At 38.3% G+C, this 17369-nt stretch overlaps 1 protein-coding gene across 7 annotated transcripts in view; it reads right to left on the bottom strand.

The window, feature by feature from the left end:
* Positions 1-17369, bottom strand: part of tenm2a (teneurin transmembrane protein 2a) — a 433542-nt gene that overhangs the window by 286637 nt on the left and 129536 nt on the right. For 3 of the 7 annotated variants that reach the window (XM_049484477.1, XM_049484478.1, XM_049484479.1), the window contains 2 exons: positions 6908-6958; positions 6371-6403 (listed from right to left, as the gene is read on the bottom strand). The exons of the other annotated variants lie outside the window; for them this stretch is intronic. In XM_049484477.1, coding sequence (XP_049340434.1) covers positions 6371-6403; positions 6908-6958 — 84 coding nt within the window. The remainder of the gene's footprint in view (positions 1-6370; positions 6404-6907; positions 6959-17369) is intronic. 7 annotated transcript variants of the gene reach the window in all.

The raw sequence follows: 17369 nt of genomic DNA, 5'->3' as shown, positions 1-17369 counted from the left end.
AGTGATATCTACTGGATATTTGAGTTAATTAGAGTTAAAACTTTTAGGTATTACTTTAAGGTATTCTATTGCTTTGCACAATAATTTCATTTTAGACTTTTAAGAAAAAAATATTTACCTGATTTGTATTTGGTGTTCTTTTTTTATTTCATAGATTTCAAACACTTTTTTACAGCCTACAACATATATATCTGGTAAGTAATCATAATATATAATATTTAATTTAGCCTAAGGTAACTACACACTCAGTATGCAAATATTTTGAGCCAGAAGCCAATAGAAAATAAGCTTTCAATGGAAACTCAAAGATTTCCATTTGAATGTATATGTGGTCAAAAATGTTCACCTAACTTCTGCTCTCGTTTATTTTTTGTTTTATTCCATCCCTCATTTATACCAATTCACTCACATCCATTATTTTCCACGTCCAAGCCCACGAGTTTTAGTTGTCCAGCAGCCAAACTGCATGTAGTTATTTAAGGCAGCCCCTCCCCCACCCCCAAGCTCTAATCCATAGTCGTATTGACATATTGACATTATGACATATTGATTTATGTAGTGTAATTTCACAGCTTTACAGTAGCATGACAGTCTAACTGCCTGCTCATCAAGTGTGAGGCGACCATTTGCTCAAATCCCAGCATGGGATCAACAGTTAACTGTGAAAAGCTTTATAGTTTTTAACCCACAGACAGGAATAAACAGTAAATAAATACAAAATATATCTAAAAAAAAGAGACCACTAAAAACGTTGAGTTTCTTTGATTTTACCAAATTGAAAACCTCTGGAATATAATGGACCAATCTGAACTGCTTGAATTTTTGCACCAGGAGTGCCATAAAGTTATCCAAAAGCGGTGTGTAAGACTGGTGGAGGAGAACATGATGCCAAGATGCATGAAAACTGTGATTAAAAACCAGGGTTATTCCACCAAATATTGATTTATGAACTCTTAAAACTTTATGAATATGAACTTGCCATTATTTATGGTTTAAAAGCTTTGCAACTTTTTTGTTATTTCAGCCGAATTTGGGAGAGATGTTGTCCGTAGTTTATAGAATAAAACAACAGTGTTCATTTTACCTAAACATAGGGCTGGGCGATATGGAAAAAAATCTTATTACGATATAGTTTTTCATATCAGCCGATATCGATATGTATCACGATATAAATCAAATCACTTTCTGTTACACTTAAAGGTTTCTATTTTTACTCAGAAGTGACAGAATAAGGGAGTTATGGACAAAATCACTAGCAGGCTCAAAGCCTTGTGGACAGACACTAGGATGTTAACATCTTGCCAGGTGGGTACAGCTTTTAAATTAATTTTAAAAAGGGGACAAATATATAAACTAAAAAATATGTAAGACCCTTTACATTATATGTCTGTTTAATTTAAATTGCAATAACACTTTATTTATTTTTATAAAATTATATTTAATCAAAAGATCATTCCCCTCCCTGAATGCAGGCAACTACATAAAGCAAAATACAAGAGTATATCACAGTGTTCATTTTGACAGGTGATTTTGATACAGTCTTAGTCTTTTCACTAAAATGTATAATAGTTTTAGTTACATTTTAGTCTATCGGATATTATTAGTTTTAGTCAGATTTCAGTCTAGTTTAATTTTGGTCATATAAAAAGTATGTATTACATATGTTTTACTGTTTTTCTATTTTCTATTTGTTGTAATTTTAGATAATTTACTGCTTATGTTTTTTTTTAAATAAGAGCCTTTAGTTTTTTTTTCATTTAAATTAAGCTAACATTTAAATATTTAAAAAAAAAAGTGGCCTATAATGGAGGTGGGAGGAATAAAGTCAAGTTTCTGAAATGATCCACTTCTACTGCAGTACAGATTTATACTAACATTACTGGCTTTCAGTAGACTAGACTTACATTACTTAAGTGTATTTAAAACTCCAGTTCAGTAACAGCAATGTTTAGCTCAGTTCAAATACAGCTAGACAGATTATATAATCTTCTGTATTTAGTAAAATATCCAGCATAACAGACTCTCTATCTGTTAAAAACTATAAAACACAAAGACAGAGGAGAATGCTGCCCTCAGGGTTTTCTAACAGAAACAGTGAGAGTTAGGAAAAAAGATGGAAAGTGCTTCCTTTCTGTGTGTTTATATACTAACCCCTCACTCGTGCTGAAGTTAACCTTAATTTACACGAAACGTGGATTAACACGGCTAACGTGCGTTACCCATTAGTTTATTAGAATGTAAAAAGCAGTGAAAGCATCTTAGCTAATGATGACAGATTGCACAGATCCCTTTTACACCTAAACATCGCTAACTTTAAACTGGAGACAAGCTAATCTAACTAGCAGCAAACAGAGCAGCGTTACCTGCCTTCAGAAATCTGAACAAGCTCACCTCTCTAAATATCTTGGAGACGCATGCCTCATATTTAAAAGGTGAGTTTTCCAGTGTAGCGCCGCTGAATAGTATAAATGAAGTTTATCCAGTAAATGGGAGAGAAGGAGCCGCTATGTGAGGAGTTCAGAGTGGAGGGGCTCGGGGGGTGGGGCGGAGGGGGATGGTGGAGAGGGGAGGGGAGGGGTTGTACTGGGCTGAGCAGCAGTTCAGCGTGCTGCCTGATCTCGTGCTGCGCCTTTTCACAACGCTACTTAAACGGGAAATAGAAAATTTAGTTTATCGAATTTCTCGCCCCGACTTATCGCGATATATAGTTTCCTCGATAACTATCGATATCGTTTTATCGCCCAGCACTACCTAAACATATACCTATAAATAGCAAAATCAGAGAATGAGCTTCAGAAACTTCTTCTGAAGCTGTATATAAGGAAAAGTTTCAGCAAATTCATCTGTTTTATATTTATTAATTCTTATTTCATCATTTTAAGATACGTACATATGAGACTTTGCTAAGCATAGATAAAAGATTACAAGCAAGACTCATGGAGCTGCAGGGGGCCCTGCTGCCTGCACCAGTTGGTCTCAGTTGGACAGGAAGAGGGGGGTACGAGGCAGGAGAGAAAAGCTGGACAGAGGTTTAAGTGAGATGCAGCGTCGTGTGGCTGATAAAGCAGTGTGGATGATGGGTGTTAAGAGATGTTCTGGCAGATGAGGAGCCCAGCTCACCCTACTAATGGAAACATCTGGCAGCCTGTCAATAAGCCGTAGAATCCCACTGATCCAGTTAGGCCCACCTGCTTGGCTCGGCAGGGCGGCCCAACGAAGAGAGTGGTGAGGCTGGCACAGAGCCCACCGAGGTGGACACCCCGCAGTGCCCCGCAGGGGGCAGATGATCCACCAAGCCGGCAGGCAGGGCTGAAATCGTAATCTCAGCCCAAGCGAAATCTTTATGGCTCTGCAGTCAGCTAGTGTCCCGCAGGACCCTCTGCACTGTCTGCTGATCTTCTCCTGCCTGATCTGACAAGCTAAGCATACAAGTTTCTTGCTGCTGGAGCTAAACTCAGTGTGAGGCCTGAGGCTTTTTGCAGACTTCCACAAGAGAATGCTAGATGTCCAAATGTCTTGTAAGGACACATTGTAAAATGATAAAAAAAACAGACAAGTCAATGGCTGTGCTCTTAAAAATCTCCTCCTCTCCTTCTCTCGTTCAGTGTGCCAAGGAGGGAGGTAAATGTTCAGGGGAGGTAACAGTCTTCCAGCAATATGTTCCAACTTTTGCACTGCACCATGGGCCAATTTAACACAAAGCCTGCTTCTGTAATCTGTGAGGGAGGGCTTATTCACTGTGCTTATAGCTCCTCCAGTTCACTTGCAGAACAGCCAGACTGGACACCTGTGATCATTATCCTTCCTTCCCTCCGTTAATTAACAGAGTAGGAGCCTCTGGCTGTGACAAACAAAGTCAGGTCATTAGACGGACAGGAGAAATTAAAACAGGGTTATGGGGAATAAAGAGAACAGAGCACTGGAGGACAATCTGGAAAACGTTGGCATCGACAGCAGTGAAAACCCACTTAGTCTCCATTACAAGTTTATAACATACAAATGAAGACTTTTCAAATTCTGCCAAAGGTTTTAGCCTGCTTAGGTTTAACATTACACAAATCTAACCCCTAATGATGTAATGGCAGTTGAGAGCTGTCTCAAGCTGTTAGGCTACCTGCGTACACTGATAGCCAGATGGCTTTGACACTATAATTAATTAGTTGTGCAAGTGCTGAGGGCTCCTTTAGAGGTTAGGGCGACAAGGGACACTCAACCTCGAGGGTCTGGTTTCAGTTAACCACAGCTGGGCCGTCTGAACTGTCATACTCGTGTTGTCTTGTCCAGTGCAGAAACAGAGACGTTCAGGCATCAGTCTGAGACACATTAATGAGTCCATAAATGCCAAAAAAGAAAAGAAAACAAACCCAGAAGCATCCTTATTGATCGCTCCCTTGCAATCAAAACGCAATACACAAATTAGGCTGTCACTGTATTTATTCATAATTGAGAAGAAAAAGGACACGGGCCTTTCATATCCCCGGTGGAAGGCAAAAGTACAATACGCTCTGCCGAGGAAGTAATTGTACCAATAATTGTACAATGCCCATGATAAATGGACTGAAACACCGGCTTTGCCAAACACTGAGGCTAATTGACTATGGAGTTGTTTAAAGAATTGTGATTAATGAAGTTCATATTGTGCAGCCTTTCATGAAGACAAGATTAGAGAGAAAGGGAGAAAGAGAGAGAGAGAGGAATGCAGCAAGAGAGAAATGTATCCTACAGGGCTTTGTGCTTCTAAGTCACTGCAAATCTTCTCCGTTAACAAAACGGTTCTTCAAAGGTTCTTCAATAAAGGGATAGTACAGTTCTACAGTAAGTTCTATGTAGAGCTTGAAGAACCAACTGGAAATTAACTGGCTTAAACTGTGAAAAGTTATCATAGACTGGTAGAAAGACTTATATAGATGGTTATATATTGGTTCTATATACTGTAGCATCAGAAACATAACATTCCACAATGGTCCCAAGCCATCTATTACAAGTCTAAATAGTAAGGAGTGGGTTTGTATTAGGGCTGCACAATACACAGTTTCTGTATTATCATTACGGAAATTAAACTTAACATCTCATGCTAGAACTTACTAGATAAACAAAGAAAAAATGTCCAACTTTTCGAATTTTTCATGATATTTTGACCAGATTTAAATTATATAAGCCCAATGTAATTTATATTACTGCAATGAAAACTGTTGTATTTTTATGGCTGCACAATACATTGTTCCAGTATTGGCTTCGCAAAGCTGCATAATACTTGTACTCGCATCACAGCGCATGCAATGTCACATAAGGCACTGTAAATTATACAGCATGCAACAGCTAGCATTATACAAACTGTAAATTCATACTGTTTTCCTTTTACATCACATCTACAATAGCAGAAGCAGATCTAGCCAATATCATTCATTTTGCTGGATACACAGACAGCATTACTGATACTATGCTGACTTATTGACAAATCTGTACTCAATGCTGCAATATATACACATATATATATATATATATATATATATATATATATATATATATATATATATATATATATATATATATATATATATTTTTTTTTTTTTTTTTTTTGCAGGTCAAACAAAATATTGTAGTTTTTTTTTTTTCCAATAGCATGCAGCCCTAATTGAAATATTTGTTACAAAACGACAAACTATTGCAATGTCCTTTTTATACAATATTGTGCAGCCCTACTTTGTATGAAACAAGGTTACTTAGTAGAACATTTTATAGGATGAAATCTCACCACATCCCACAACAGACTCCAAACAGTGCTGGCTCGAAGGCCCTTTTCACGTGTTATATTATTCACGCACATAACATGCTGCACTCATACATCAAGATGTCAGCTTTGCAAAGCAGCTTGAGTCATCACTTTAATAACAAAGATGAGATAAGTTGGCTCATTTCCAGCAATTCAAGGTGTAAGAAAAACTCGGAGTCAAGTTGTTAATATGACTAAAGCACTGCGCTAGGAAGCATCTCGTCTAGAATGAGCACCAGGCTGTCTGCATTCAGTCCACTCTCCGTGAGTAATTGGGAACAAATGAAAACTTCAAAATGCAATAAGAAAGCATTACCCATGAATCTATGCTTCAAGACGACGCAAATAAGGTTTGGATTTGAAGGAGGAGGGAGGAGACAAGGCAAAACCTGCTGGGAAATTTTCTCCAAATGACTGAAAACAAATTAACAGTAGAATTGGAGCGCGCGAGTTGGAGAACGGCGTGGACACAGCTCCAACATGCAAATGAAGGCAGCACTACTGATCCCTGACAAAGACAATAAAGTCTAATCACGCTCTAATTGCGCCATCTAACACATTTTTCACATTTAGTTTTTTATTCAGTCCAGCATCTACCTTTTCGAAGGCCAGGAAAGAGTGCCCGGATTCCTTCAGAAGAACGTCCACAGAAGGCAAAACAAGGAGATAAAGGAAAGGAATGTGGTCAAAAACAGTTAAAAAACATACAGACGGGCAAGGACAGCACATCACAGACTCAGTAGGACAGTGGAGGTTCATTTGCAGGGGGAAGTCTCTGTCCTGCGGGCTGTTAGCTTGGCTACTGTGGGCAGGAGCAGCTGGCTTGGGTTAATAGAGGTGACTGATGAACTGACCCTTACTTTAAAAATACATAGCCACGTGACAGGCACAGCAACCATAATACACATTACACTAACATAGACACACACACACCAAGACACACACACACACACCATGACACAGAAATATGCCAGAAAGAACTAAATTAAAGTCACAAAAAGAAACACAGACCTATTTCACAGGCCTGGGTAGAAATGCATAATACAATACATAATACAGAAGACTAACTACAGAAGAATTATCCATTATCCAGTCCAGGATAAAGGATGTGGATCCAATGAATCAGTGACTTACTGAATGGAATATCCCCAAAAGGGTCATCCTCCTCATCATCGTCGAGGTATGCTACAGATGTGACGTAAAAAGCAAAACAAGAAAGAAAGACAGAAAGGAAGAAAGAAAAAAGAAAGACAATGGAGAACAGAAAATGATGAATTATGAACAAAAACTAATAAACATAACAATACATACATTTAAATAATAAGCAAACACAAAAAAAAACCTCCATGCACAATAACACACACACACACACACACATGCCATTCCCGCATAAAAACTAGTCTTTTTTTTTTTTTTTTTTACCCTCATATCTCATATCTCCCTCATGTCGAACGTGAAATTGCACCCTGGGTCCTGTTGCTCGCTCGCCCGCCTCTCCCGCTCTCCTCGTTTAAGTGATTAGGGTGATTCCAGCGCGTGCCACTCTCAAAACTTACTCTCTGATTCTAATTTAAGGCCTGATGAGGAACTTGCACTCACCTCCTGCCACACAGTCATAATAAGAGCGCTGGAGCCCTGTTGCTTCTCCCTATTAGCCGGCCCCTTTTGCTCCGATGAGAATGCTACTCAAAGTAACATCTTGTTACCCAGGCACTGTGAAGCAGGCCCGTGCTGAAGTGGCATTCTAAATGGACTTCAGCACCCATGCAGCTACAGAATGGAGTTTGGCATTTCGGCGAGCCCTGGATCATGCTAGCTCCTAATTGGAGCAAATCTAAGCCTGGGTTGACTAAAGGGAGCGGAGTGCATTTTGCAATGAGGTGCATTGACTCTTAAAATTGGGTTTCAGATATTACACTGTAAAAATACAGTAGATAAAAGAACAAGTAAACAATTAACTCTGGCCTAGTAATGCCACTGCAGGTGCATTATTAATCACTTACCGTACACTGCTAAAAAATATATGCAGGGTTCTGGAACTCTTAAATAAATAAATGGAATGGCTAATTTAGCCAGATATTTATCTTTATTTAAGAGTTTGAACATTGTACGACCGCAAAGGTGGATTTTTAATTTGGAAGCACAGTAATATTGAGTAATATGACATCTGCCATACGTATAAGTGATCAGATTTTCACTTCAGCTGAAAATGTGTGGAAATTTGACCATTGAGTTTTAATGTTTAATGTTGTTTTATTGATCCACTGAACTGATATACTGGAACACTATTAGCTACACTCTAAGAAACAGAGGTACGATATGAGTACTTTTTTGTACTCAAAGGTACACTCTTCATAATTGTACCATCAAAGGTACAATATTGGTCTTTACAGGGTCAGATTTGTTCCCTCTGATGTACAAAGTAATTTCTAGCAGCAATAAGTAAAATTTGTAACATTTAACCAGCCAAAGGGTACATTCAGTATTCTGTATCACTGCACTAATAAACAATATATAATTTAATTACACATTACACAATTGCACATTTTTTATTTGAAAGCCAGACAGTTATGGATCATCAAGTTTTTGAGCCATATTCAGTTGATGATAATGTTTAAAATCTTTATAATCTTTACTGGCACAAAAACCATGGGTACAAAAAAGGACTTTCACTGAAAGGTACGTTTTTGTACCTCAATAAGGTACAGACCCAGCGACAAACTTTGTACTCTTTTAAGTACAAATCTGTACTTACTTTTCTTAGTGTGTACAGGTGAAATAAAATATTGATATATTAAAGTATGGCAACATTTTGTAAAGATGAGCTGTGTTTAAAGTCAATGACAATTGGATTTTTGGTGAATGTGCTTATTCAGACATAAATGTGAGTTTAGAAGATCTGGAAAAACATTCTAAATGGGAATGCTCATAGTAGCACTTGACATTCCTACTCTATAATGATGGCCAAAGTTTTATATTGGTATATAACTGTTCAAAGACAGTAAGACATAGTTTAGAAAAAAGAGTAAAACAGAAAATGAATGAATTACATGAATGTAATGACGGCACATGTTAGTGAATAAAGAGTGCACCCTCTGAGTCAGTCTTAGTCATCTACTCTGACCTCTTAGGAAGATGTAAAATGTTAAACTAGTGATTCTGTAGTAACATATTTACAGAAACAGTTACTAATGTCATCCATAACTTTACACAACTTTTTAAGTGAATAAAAAAGAGGTCAAATATGTAGTAGAAAAATTACTAAAAAACAGAAAAGCACAAAAAGAAAGATTCTGTATTTGTCAACCAGCATCCTGATATAAATGTTCAGTTGTTTAAGCAGCCGGAATACAAGGATGTGCATGAAGGCTAACTGAACAATAATGAAACGTTACCCCTCCAAAACATTTTCACTAAGACGAGAGAAAAGAGAAAACCACTGGTGGATGTAAGTGAGCTTCTCTGGAGCAAAGGCCTCCCAAGGAGAGTCCCCGGAACAGGAGAACAGCTATAGGGAGTGAGACAACCCTGCCAGACGGCTCCCACACCCCCTCACAACAAACAATTAGAGCGTCACCACAGCCATCCATCTGTGTCAGCCTGACCCACTGCACACTGACACGGAGCAGGAGCCATCACCATGCAGCTTATACCACAGAGAGAGTGGGAGAGAGAGAGAGAGAAAACGCCCCACACAGGACAATTACACAGCCCTCAAAACCTATGGAAGACAGGGAACACAGAAAAACCCATATGGGAAAATAAGAGGGGACATAAATCACACTTACAACATTATTACACACCTATCACATTATATATATGCCCTTGGTTTTCAAAGCCTGCTTGACAATCCTCAGGTGGCATCACAGCGGATTAAACAAAAAAAGAAAATCAAAATAGCTTTGTTTTGTTCCGAACGTGAAAAGAAATCTCAAGATGCTTGTGTGTGTGTGTCCAAAGTTAATATTTTATTAATATATCAGGTTGCCAAAGGTGTGCGTATACAAGATATCACTAAAGATCAAAGCAACTGCTGTTGATAAAAATGGCTTGTTTAGCTTTGTGTATCCATATAGACTCTTAGAAATAAAGATGTCAAATTGTTGCATGAGTGGTGCTATAGAAGAAATAGTTTTGGTTTCAGAAAGAGACATGTTTGTAATGGAGATATGCAAGAGCGCAAAAAAAGCTTTAAATTGTTAAAGAACATCAACATCAAGTGAAGGGTTTTATTATATCCTATAAACTACCATTACAGATTGTGGCGGTGTTAAAATTGGTCAGAGTGAGACATTTGTGCTCCTTAACACTCATGACCTAACCTGTGTTCACTATTATAATGCATGTTTAATATACTGACATACAAAATGTGACTAGAATTGTGTCCCATGACTTTTGTCATTTCCAATTGAAGCCAAAAAACACAGAATTAACCAGCTGGATGTGTGTGTGTGGCCTCCTGCTTTAAATGTGACAATGCACAATTCTAGCCAGACACTGCCGGTTACAATAATTTCCACCCATTGTTAATGCACTGTCCACTGTGGTTGCTAATGCCCTCTATGATTCTATAATTAATGGTACACTATCAGATTGACTCCCTTGACTTTTCTGTTGAATTGTGCTCAACCTCTCCTCACAACTAATACAGGTGTGAGCATTCCCAAGTCATCCCCTGAGGTACTAGCCCATGATCAATTTACTGTAAATTCTGTATCCCATGCCTTTTGGCAGTCAGCATAATCAATCCATTGCATATGACCATTTGTGCACCTTTAAACTTTGAACTAAAAAATAAAATAAATAAAAATGCATCTCTCAAATTGCCTCTAACAGAACAGGGTTGGTCACACATCACAGCTGTCCACCAGAAGCAGGAACTGATTCTTTATGCAGAGTATGCAGAGACTACGCAGCCGACCATGTAATATCACATTAGTACATCCATAACTGAGGCGAAATCAGAGGCGAAATATACAACACCATCATCTAGATCAGTAAAAGCTGTTTACCTCATGACCCTGTCAGAGCATGATCTTACAACAGCACATAAAACAGACACCCCAATCGCTCACACCACACCATGCAAGGTCATGGAAGAAGCTACACAGTAAAAAGTGCAATGTAGCAGAAGCGAACATGACTAAACCCTGATGCACCCTCTCCCCGTCTGTCTCTGACATTTACGGACTTCATTAAGAGCCAAACTAGCGCTGGCTAAATGAGGCCGGCTGCATCAGCGCTGCTGTAAGCAGGGTATGATAAGTCATTATTGCCCAGTAAATTCTCAATTAGCTGGGTGCTGTTAGAGTCAGCATGTTTTGGATAAATGTTGGGTAATATTTTACTACTGTTACTGCTCCCAAGAAAGGCCCGTAAAGGAGCCAAAATGCAAATCACCACCCCCCCCTCCCCACCCTGGAGGCTTTCGGCGGTGTATATTGCTTGTGCAGTAATAATTGCAGTCAATAATGGGTGGCGAGATGCTGTGGGACCGAAAAACGTTCAGCGGTGGTCCCGTTAGCCCGCTATTGCTTGTCACCCTGGGCTTTTTCCGCGATGGAGGAGTTCATATTGTCATGCTATTGATGGCTTGTTATCTTGCCCGGCTAATAGAAAGTTGATGAAACACGTCACGATGAGCGTAGATGGAAAACGCAGCTCAGTCCCCTCAAGGTCAGTTTTTGCAAGCGCTGAATAACTGTATAAAGGAGAAACGAAAGACTAAGCAAGCTCAAAACACTTACAACACTGGAGTACGGAGTTTCTAAATAACCCTTAAGCAAGCGGGCATTTACACTCAGAGGCGTTTGTGTCTGCTCACGCAGCAGGGAAACAGGAGCCCACGCTGGTTTTTGTCCCACAGGAAAAGTTTCTCTCTCGCACACTCTCTCGCACACTCTCGCGCGCAGCAGGCTCGTTGTGTGACCTTGCATACGCTCACTGGTTTGCAAAACCAATGCAATTTGCACATTTATTAGAAAGAAGGGGATTCTGCTGGCCGGTCGCAGGCATGCAGTCCAGCTCTCCTGCAGTGAGGACACTGGGACATAAAAATATTCCCGTGTGGGCGGAGTCCTGATGGATGAGAACAGATATGGCAATATACCGTAATATAAATATACTTTTAGCTGCTATAAAGCAGTGGCTGCATCCCAAAGCCTTGGCTGCAGCCGAGGCAGGCGCTTTTTTGGCTGCTACATAATAGGAGACTGATCCAAAGCCTACAGTAAAAAATAAAAATAATAATGTGAATAAAAGTAAATAACTGGCAACAGGGGTGTCAGAAATAAAAACAAAGAAAAAACACAAATAAAACACAATATTAGAATATTTCAATAATTTAATTTAGCTTCTTTCCCTTTCCTTTTACATATATTTATAGGTAGTTTTTTTTTTTTTATATTATATTAATATTTTAGTACAATTGTATATTTCCTTTTTGGGCAGATTCCACATGACTGGGAACAGATTAAAAGCAGTACAATGCTCATAGCCACCTCGCATTGTACTGTACCACACAACAGCACCGAGTATCATTCAGAGAAAGTACGCTCCACCAGGATGCTGTGAAACATGGTAAAGACCTACCATCACTGCACAAAAGACCAATTGAGCGAAACCAGACAGAATAATGGTGAAGCAACAAATGTCTCCCTGTCCTCCACTGCAGCTATCCTCTGCTTTCAGTTTTCATGTTGCTGCTGAAAGGGAAATGACTGAACATTTCATCTCGGGAGATGCTTCACCTTACTTTGCAGGCCGACAATGATATCAGCGAGCAGCACAGAGCAACAGAACTGACAGGATCAAATCAAACCGTGGTAGTGGTTTGTGAAAACACTTCTGGTGCTGGAGGGTGAACTGTAGTCTTCTTTAGATTGCTTCAGCAGCCTTGGTGTTTCTGTTAAAGCAGTGGCTGGGTTCCAAAGCCTATGCTGAAGGTGAGGTCGGCTGCTTTTTTAGCCGCTACGTCTAAGATGGCTCTTTTAATAAAGGACCAATCACATGTGGTCTAGCAATGAAGCCAACACTATTAAAATAATTGAAAAAAAAAATATATATATATATATATAATAAATAAATAACATGCTGCATTTGACATAGCTGTGTAACAACAGTATTTTTGTGTGAAACTTTTTTTTTAAATCACTATATTTTATAGATTACAATAAAAGTGCCATTTTAGCCACTTTAATAATTTTATATTTATAATAAAAATACTTCTTTGTTTTTTACAGTATATTGTTGCTGTCCAATGAAAAACACTTATCTCAGAAACAGCAACTTTAAAGGAGAGACAAAAAACCTTGTAAACCTTCAATGGAAGTCATTGTAAAATGAGTTTATTTGAAGAGTTTCTATTCGTCCGTTTAATAAGAAAATTTGGCACAGTGTAAGGGACAGTTTGTCTGTTCAAATTATGTAGTAAACTAGAAATCAATACAATACAAAGGGGGGAAAGGGGGGAAAAAACACCACAAAAATGGCATGAAAACATTTGATGCAAAGTTCATGTTTACATCTTAATTTTGATCCCATTAACTCTTCAGGTTTGAAGTTGGAGTTTAATAGGATGAAAACCTCCTTGTTGGACTATTACATGCATGTGAGCAACAGTCTAACAAGAATCCTACCTGGGCCACAGGAAACACAGTAAGTGTGTAGTAGCATGGTGTACCAAACTGCCAAACAAATAAATCAAATGAAATGACTTAAAAATGCCACTTATACACTATCACAAGGATTAAACAATGCCAGCCTTACGCATGCAAGTTCTGAACAGTTGCTGCTATACACATATTTCATTTCACATGTTTCATCTGCATCTACAGCGGATTTACTGTATCAACAGTGCAGCTTTTTTGAGAGTGCACACAAGGTCACCACTTAGCTGCAGGTTGCTGCATGTTTGACTTCAAGAAAACACATTGTGAAGGAGTGGCATGAGTAGCATGAATAGGTGAAGAAACTATGTAAATTCACAACCTGGAGGGATTATTAACTTGAACTGGCTAGAAAAAAAAATGCGTGCTAGGACAAGGAGGTGCAATTATTTGGAGAATCCTTTGAAGAGGCTTGTAATTGTATGATTCGTTTTAATTTTGGGATTTCCATCCATTTTCCTCCATTTAGCAGATTAGTTGTATTGTTGTCTCGGTTTCCTTGAGCTAAACGTACTTTTCGAGCTGAGCACTGGCTCTTTTCATGGCAAAAATAAATAAAAATCAATAATAAAAAAGCATGTTCTACTTGTGTCTGCATGGGTTTGCTTCGGTTATTCTGTTTTCCTATTTCTCCTAAAACACACACACACATGGTGAATTGGTAATGCTAGATTGCCCTCTAGGTGTGAGCCTTGTCCGGGGGTGTTCCTGCCTTGCTGGGCTGCTGCTTCCCTGACCAGGAAGAAGTGGATAAATAAATGGATGGATGGACTTATTTATAAGTCATATAACTTATTTATAGCTTAGAGTTTGGGCTGCATTTTTGGAAAATGCATGTTTTCTATCTTAGCAATAATGTTGAATGATTAGATGATAAACAGCAATGCACTAGCTGACATGTGGCACTGGGCACAGTGACCTTAGGTTGATTTATGGCTGCTCAAAAAAGCATCCTGTTTTATGAGCAGTGTTTTTTTCGTCATCACAATGTGCTCATCATTCTACATCATGGAAACATAAAGAGATACTACTACTACTACTACTAATAATAATAATAATGATAATAATAAATATTATTATTATAACCTATTAATTAATGGTGTAAAATGAAAGGTAAATGGAATAAAATGCAAAATTTGTTCAGTAAAATTCAGAATTTTTAAATATTCAATACAACAGCTCATTATGAGACACTGACTAAAATAATTGGATTAGGCATCCAATATTTTGGAATTGATAATGTAAATGTAATTTAAATGTAGGATATTGCCTAATTTGCTATGTAATTAAATATATAATGACATTTTTTTTTTTGATTGTACAGTAATACTTTTACTTGGGTCGTAGGTCAGCCCATATTGCGTGACACAGACCAATAGTAAAGTCAAATCAAATCAAATCAAATTTATTTGTATAGCGCTTTTTACAACTGTTGTTGGCACAAAGCAACTTTACAGAAACATGATTACAGGACAAAGAATCAGGCAAAACATTAAACATAGAATATACATGATACAGATGAGCATAGCTCATCTTCAAGAACTGCGATTTTGAGGGAACCCCCAGTGGTAAAACTGGCACAGACAGAAGCATCTGGTCCTTTGGGATGGAAGCCAGTGGGTGGATCGATGCATCGAAGATCCAAAATGATGGGGAAGAGACAGAGCTGATGCCAGGGCCACACCCGCTCCAGTGTGCAGGCTCTTTATGAGGTGACTCAAGAAGGAAATGGCAGCCATGATCAATAATCTCCTGCACTGAATTATTGCAGCCCAAGCAAAAGCCATTAAAAAGTGCTCTGTGTGTGTAATATCTCCAGCCCCATAGGTTTTCTCCAACACTGTCTCCTCTGTGTCTTTATTGAGTCCAAAATTGCAATAGTATTCATGCTCAGATTTGTCCTGTCTGCTGTTATTGCTCTGTTGTCTGGTTCACTCAGTGGGGCTGCTCTCATTGATTCTAACTGAGGGAGAATTGGGTTTCCTCCAGCCCCGCTACCTAACACACTAACACTTATTCTTTCTCACAGTGCAGGAATTCACTACCTGTTTAGTGTCTAAAGCCCTATTCAGATGCGATAAGCTTAAGGTGGACTAATGTATGTTTACCACATGATATCAGGTATTTTTTCATGTATTGTGGGAGGGAGACAGTAATAATTGTTTAATGGTTCTTTTACTTTTGTATAGTTTTCCTCTGTAAAATACACAAACTTTAATATTTGGTTGGACTGCCTTCAATACAGTTTTGCATTTGCATTTTTCATCAAGATCTTGCAGCAGCATTGATAATGATTGAGTCTGACCACTGCACAAAGCCTTCTCCATCCAGCACATCCCAAAGATTCTCAATGAGGTTAAGATCTGGACTCTGTGGTGAACTCTCTCTCAATCCATGTGTGAAAATGATGATCTTATGTTCCCTGAATCACTCTTTCACAATTCCAGCCCCATGAATCCTGACATTGACATCTTGGAATAAACCCGTGCCATCAGGGAAGAAAAAATCCATTGATGGAATAACCTGGTCTATATTCAGTATATTCAGGTATTGAGGTCAGCTGACCTCATTTTTTCCCCACATACTGTTGCTGAACCTAGACCTGCAGACCAACTGCAGCATCAACCAACCCCACATCATTTACTTACTTAAATCCAGGTATCTGTGTCATATCTTGGAAATTGGAATTAAACGTGCTCTCGTGCTCCTGCATACTTCAGATTGTTTTTACCTTTTCACTGAATTCTTACTCACATTTCTGTTAGTCCAGAAATAATAAACCCTAAAATATTTTTTTAATGGCTCGTTTTAAAGAACGGTTGTAAAAATCACTGATGTGAGGTCATAATTAATTCACACCTCAGGTCAACCTAATCACATCCAAACAAGGCTTAAATCAGAGGCCATCTATGTAAGTGAACTTTCAATGGCAATGAAAGAAAGAAAAAAAAAACTGTTGGAGGCCAAACAAATAGAATGGGTATAAATATGTTGGCCTTCCTGAAATCCAAAAAAACAGTCGACTAAAAATGAGTATGACTCTAAAAAACAGACACAGCCAGTGTTCAAACTGTGTAAAAGGGAATGATATGCTTAAATCTCAATGACTTTGCACACAGTGCAAGAGAAAAGTCCTTAACTTCCAAATAAATTCAACTTGCATCATGCACAGACCTACAGGCCTGCCAGAACCACTTTTTGGCACAATTTATCACAGTGTGTTAATTCTTTAATAACATTACCAAGCCTTTCATACAATGCACTGCCAAACCAGCAAATTCAATCACTTTATTTAGCTTAAAACAGCAAGAACTCTAACCTCAACCCCTGAGGTCTAAGTAGAGACCAGCCAGCAGACTGATGATGGCTCTGGGTTCAACATACTGAAGTTGCAAATTGCAATAAAAATGCTAATAAATAAGCATTCCATGACTTTAAATTGCTTACAGTTTTATGTAAAATCTGGGCACCCCTGGCCCAATGTCAAATTTATACTTAACACCACAAGAAGCATATGGGACTTGAAAAATAGATTTTAATTAAATGCAATGTATGGTTGCTGTCACTGAAACAAAGCTTGTGCAAAAATCAATGGATGTGAATGTAAAAAGTCACATTAGAGCACTGCAGTTGGTCTTATTGGATTTCTCATGTCAACATCATATCAACATTTGACACCATGTAAAATGGAATTATAAATTGTATTAAAAAAGTTTTAATACTTTTAATACTTTTATTAAAAGTTTTAATACTTTTAATACTTTGCTGCAGAAGCTGTGTGTGTGTGTCTGCTGGTAATTCACAGCTATTATAAACACACACTGCAATATATAGCAGTGTTAGATGGCTGTTTCATCAGCAATTCTACCAGGATATAATAAAGAACAAATGAAGTGTAGTATTGCTATGTTTAGCACACAAGTCTGCTG

This window comes from Astyanax mexicanus, chromosome 10 (assembly GCF_023375975.1).
Source record: "Astyanax mexicanus isolate ESR-SI-001 chromosome 10, AstMex3_surface, whole genome shotgun sequence".
Classification (NCBI taxonomy): Eukaryota; Metazoa; Chordata; class Actinopteri; order Characiformes; family Acestrorhamphidae; genus Astyanax; species Astyanax mexicanus.
This window is presented reverse-complemented; position numbering and strand designations above follow the sequence as displayed.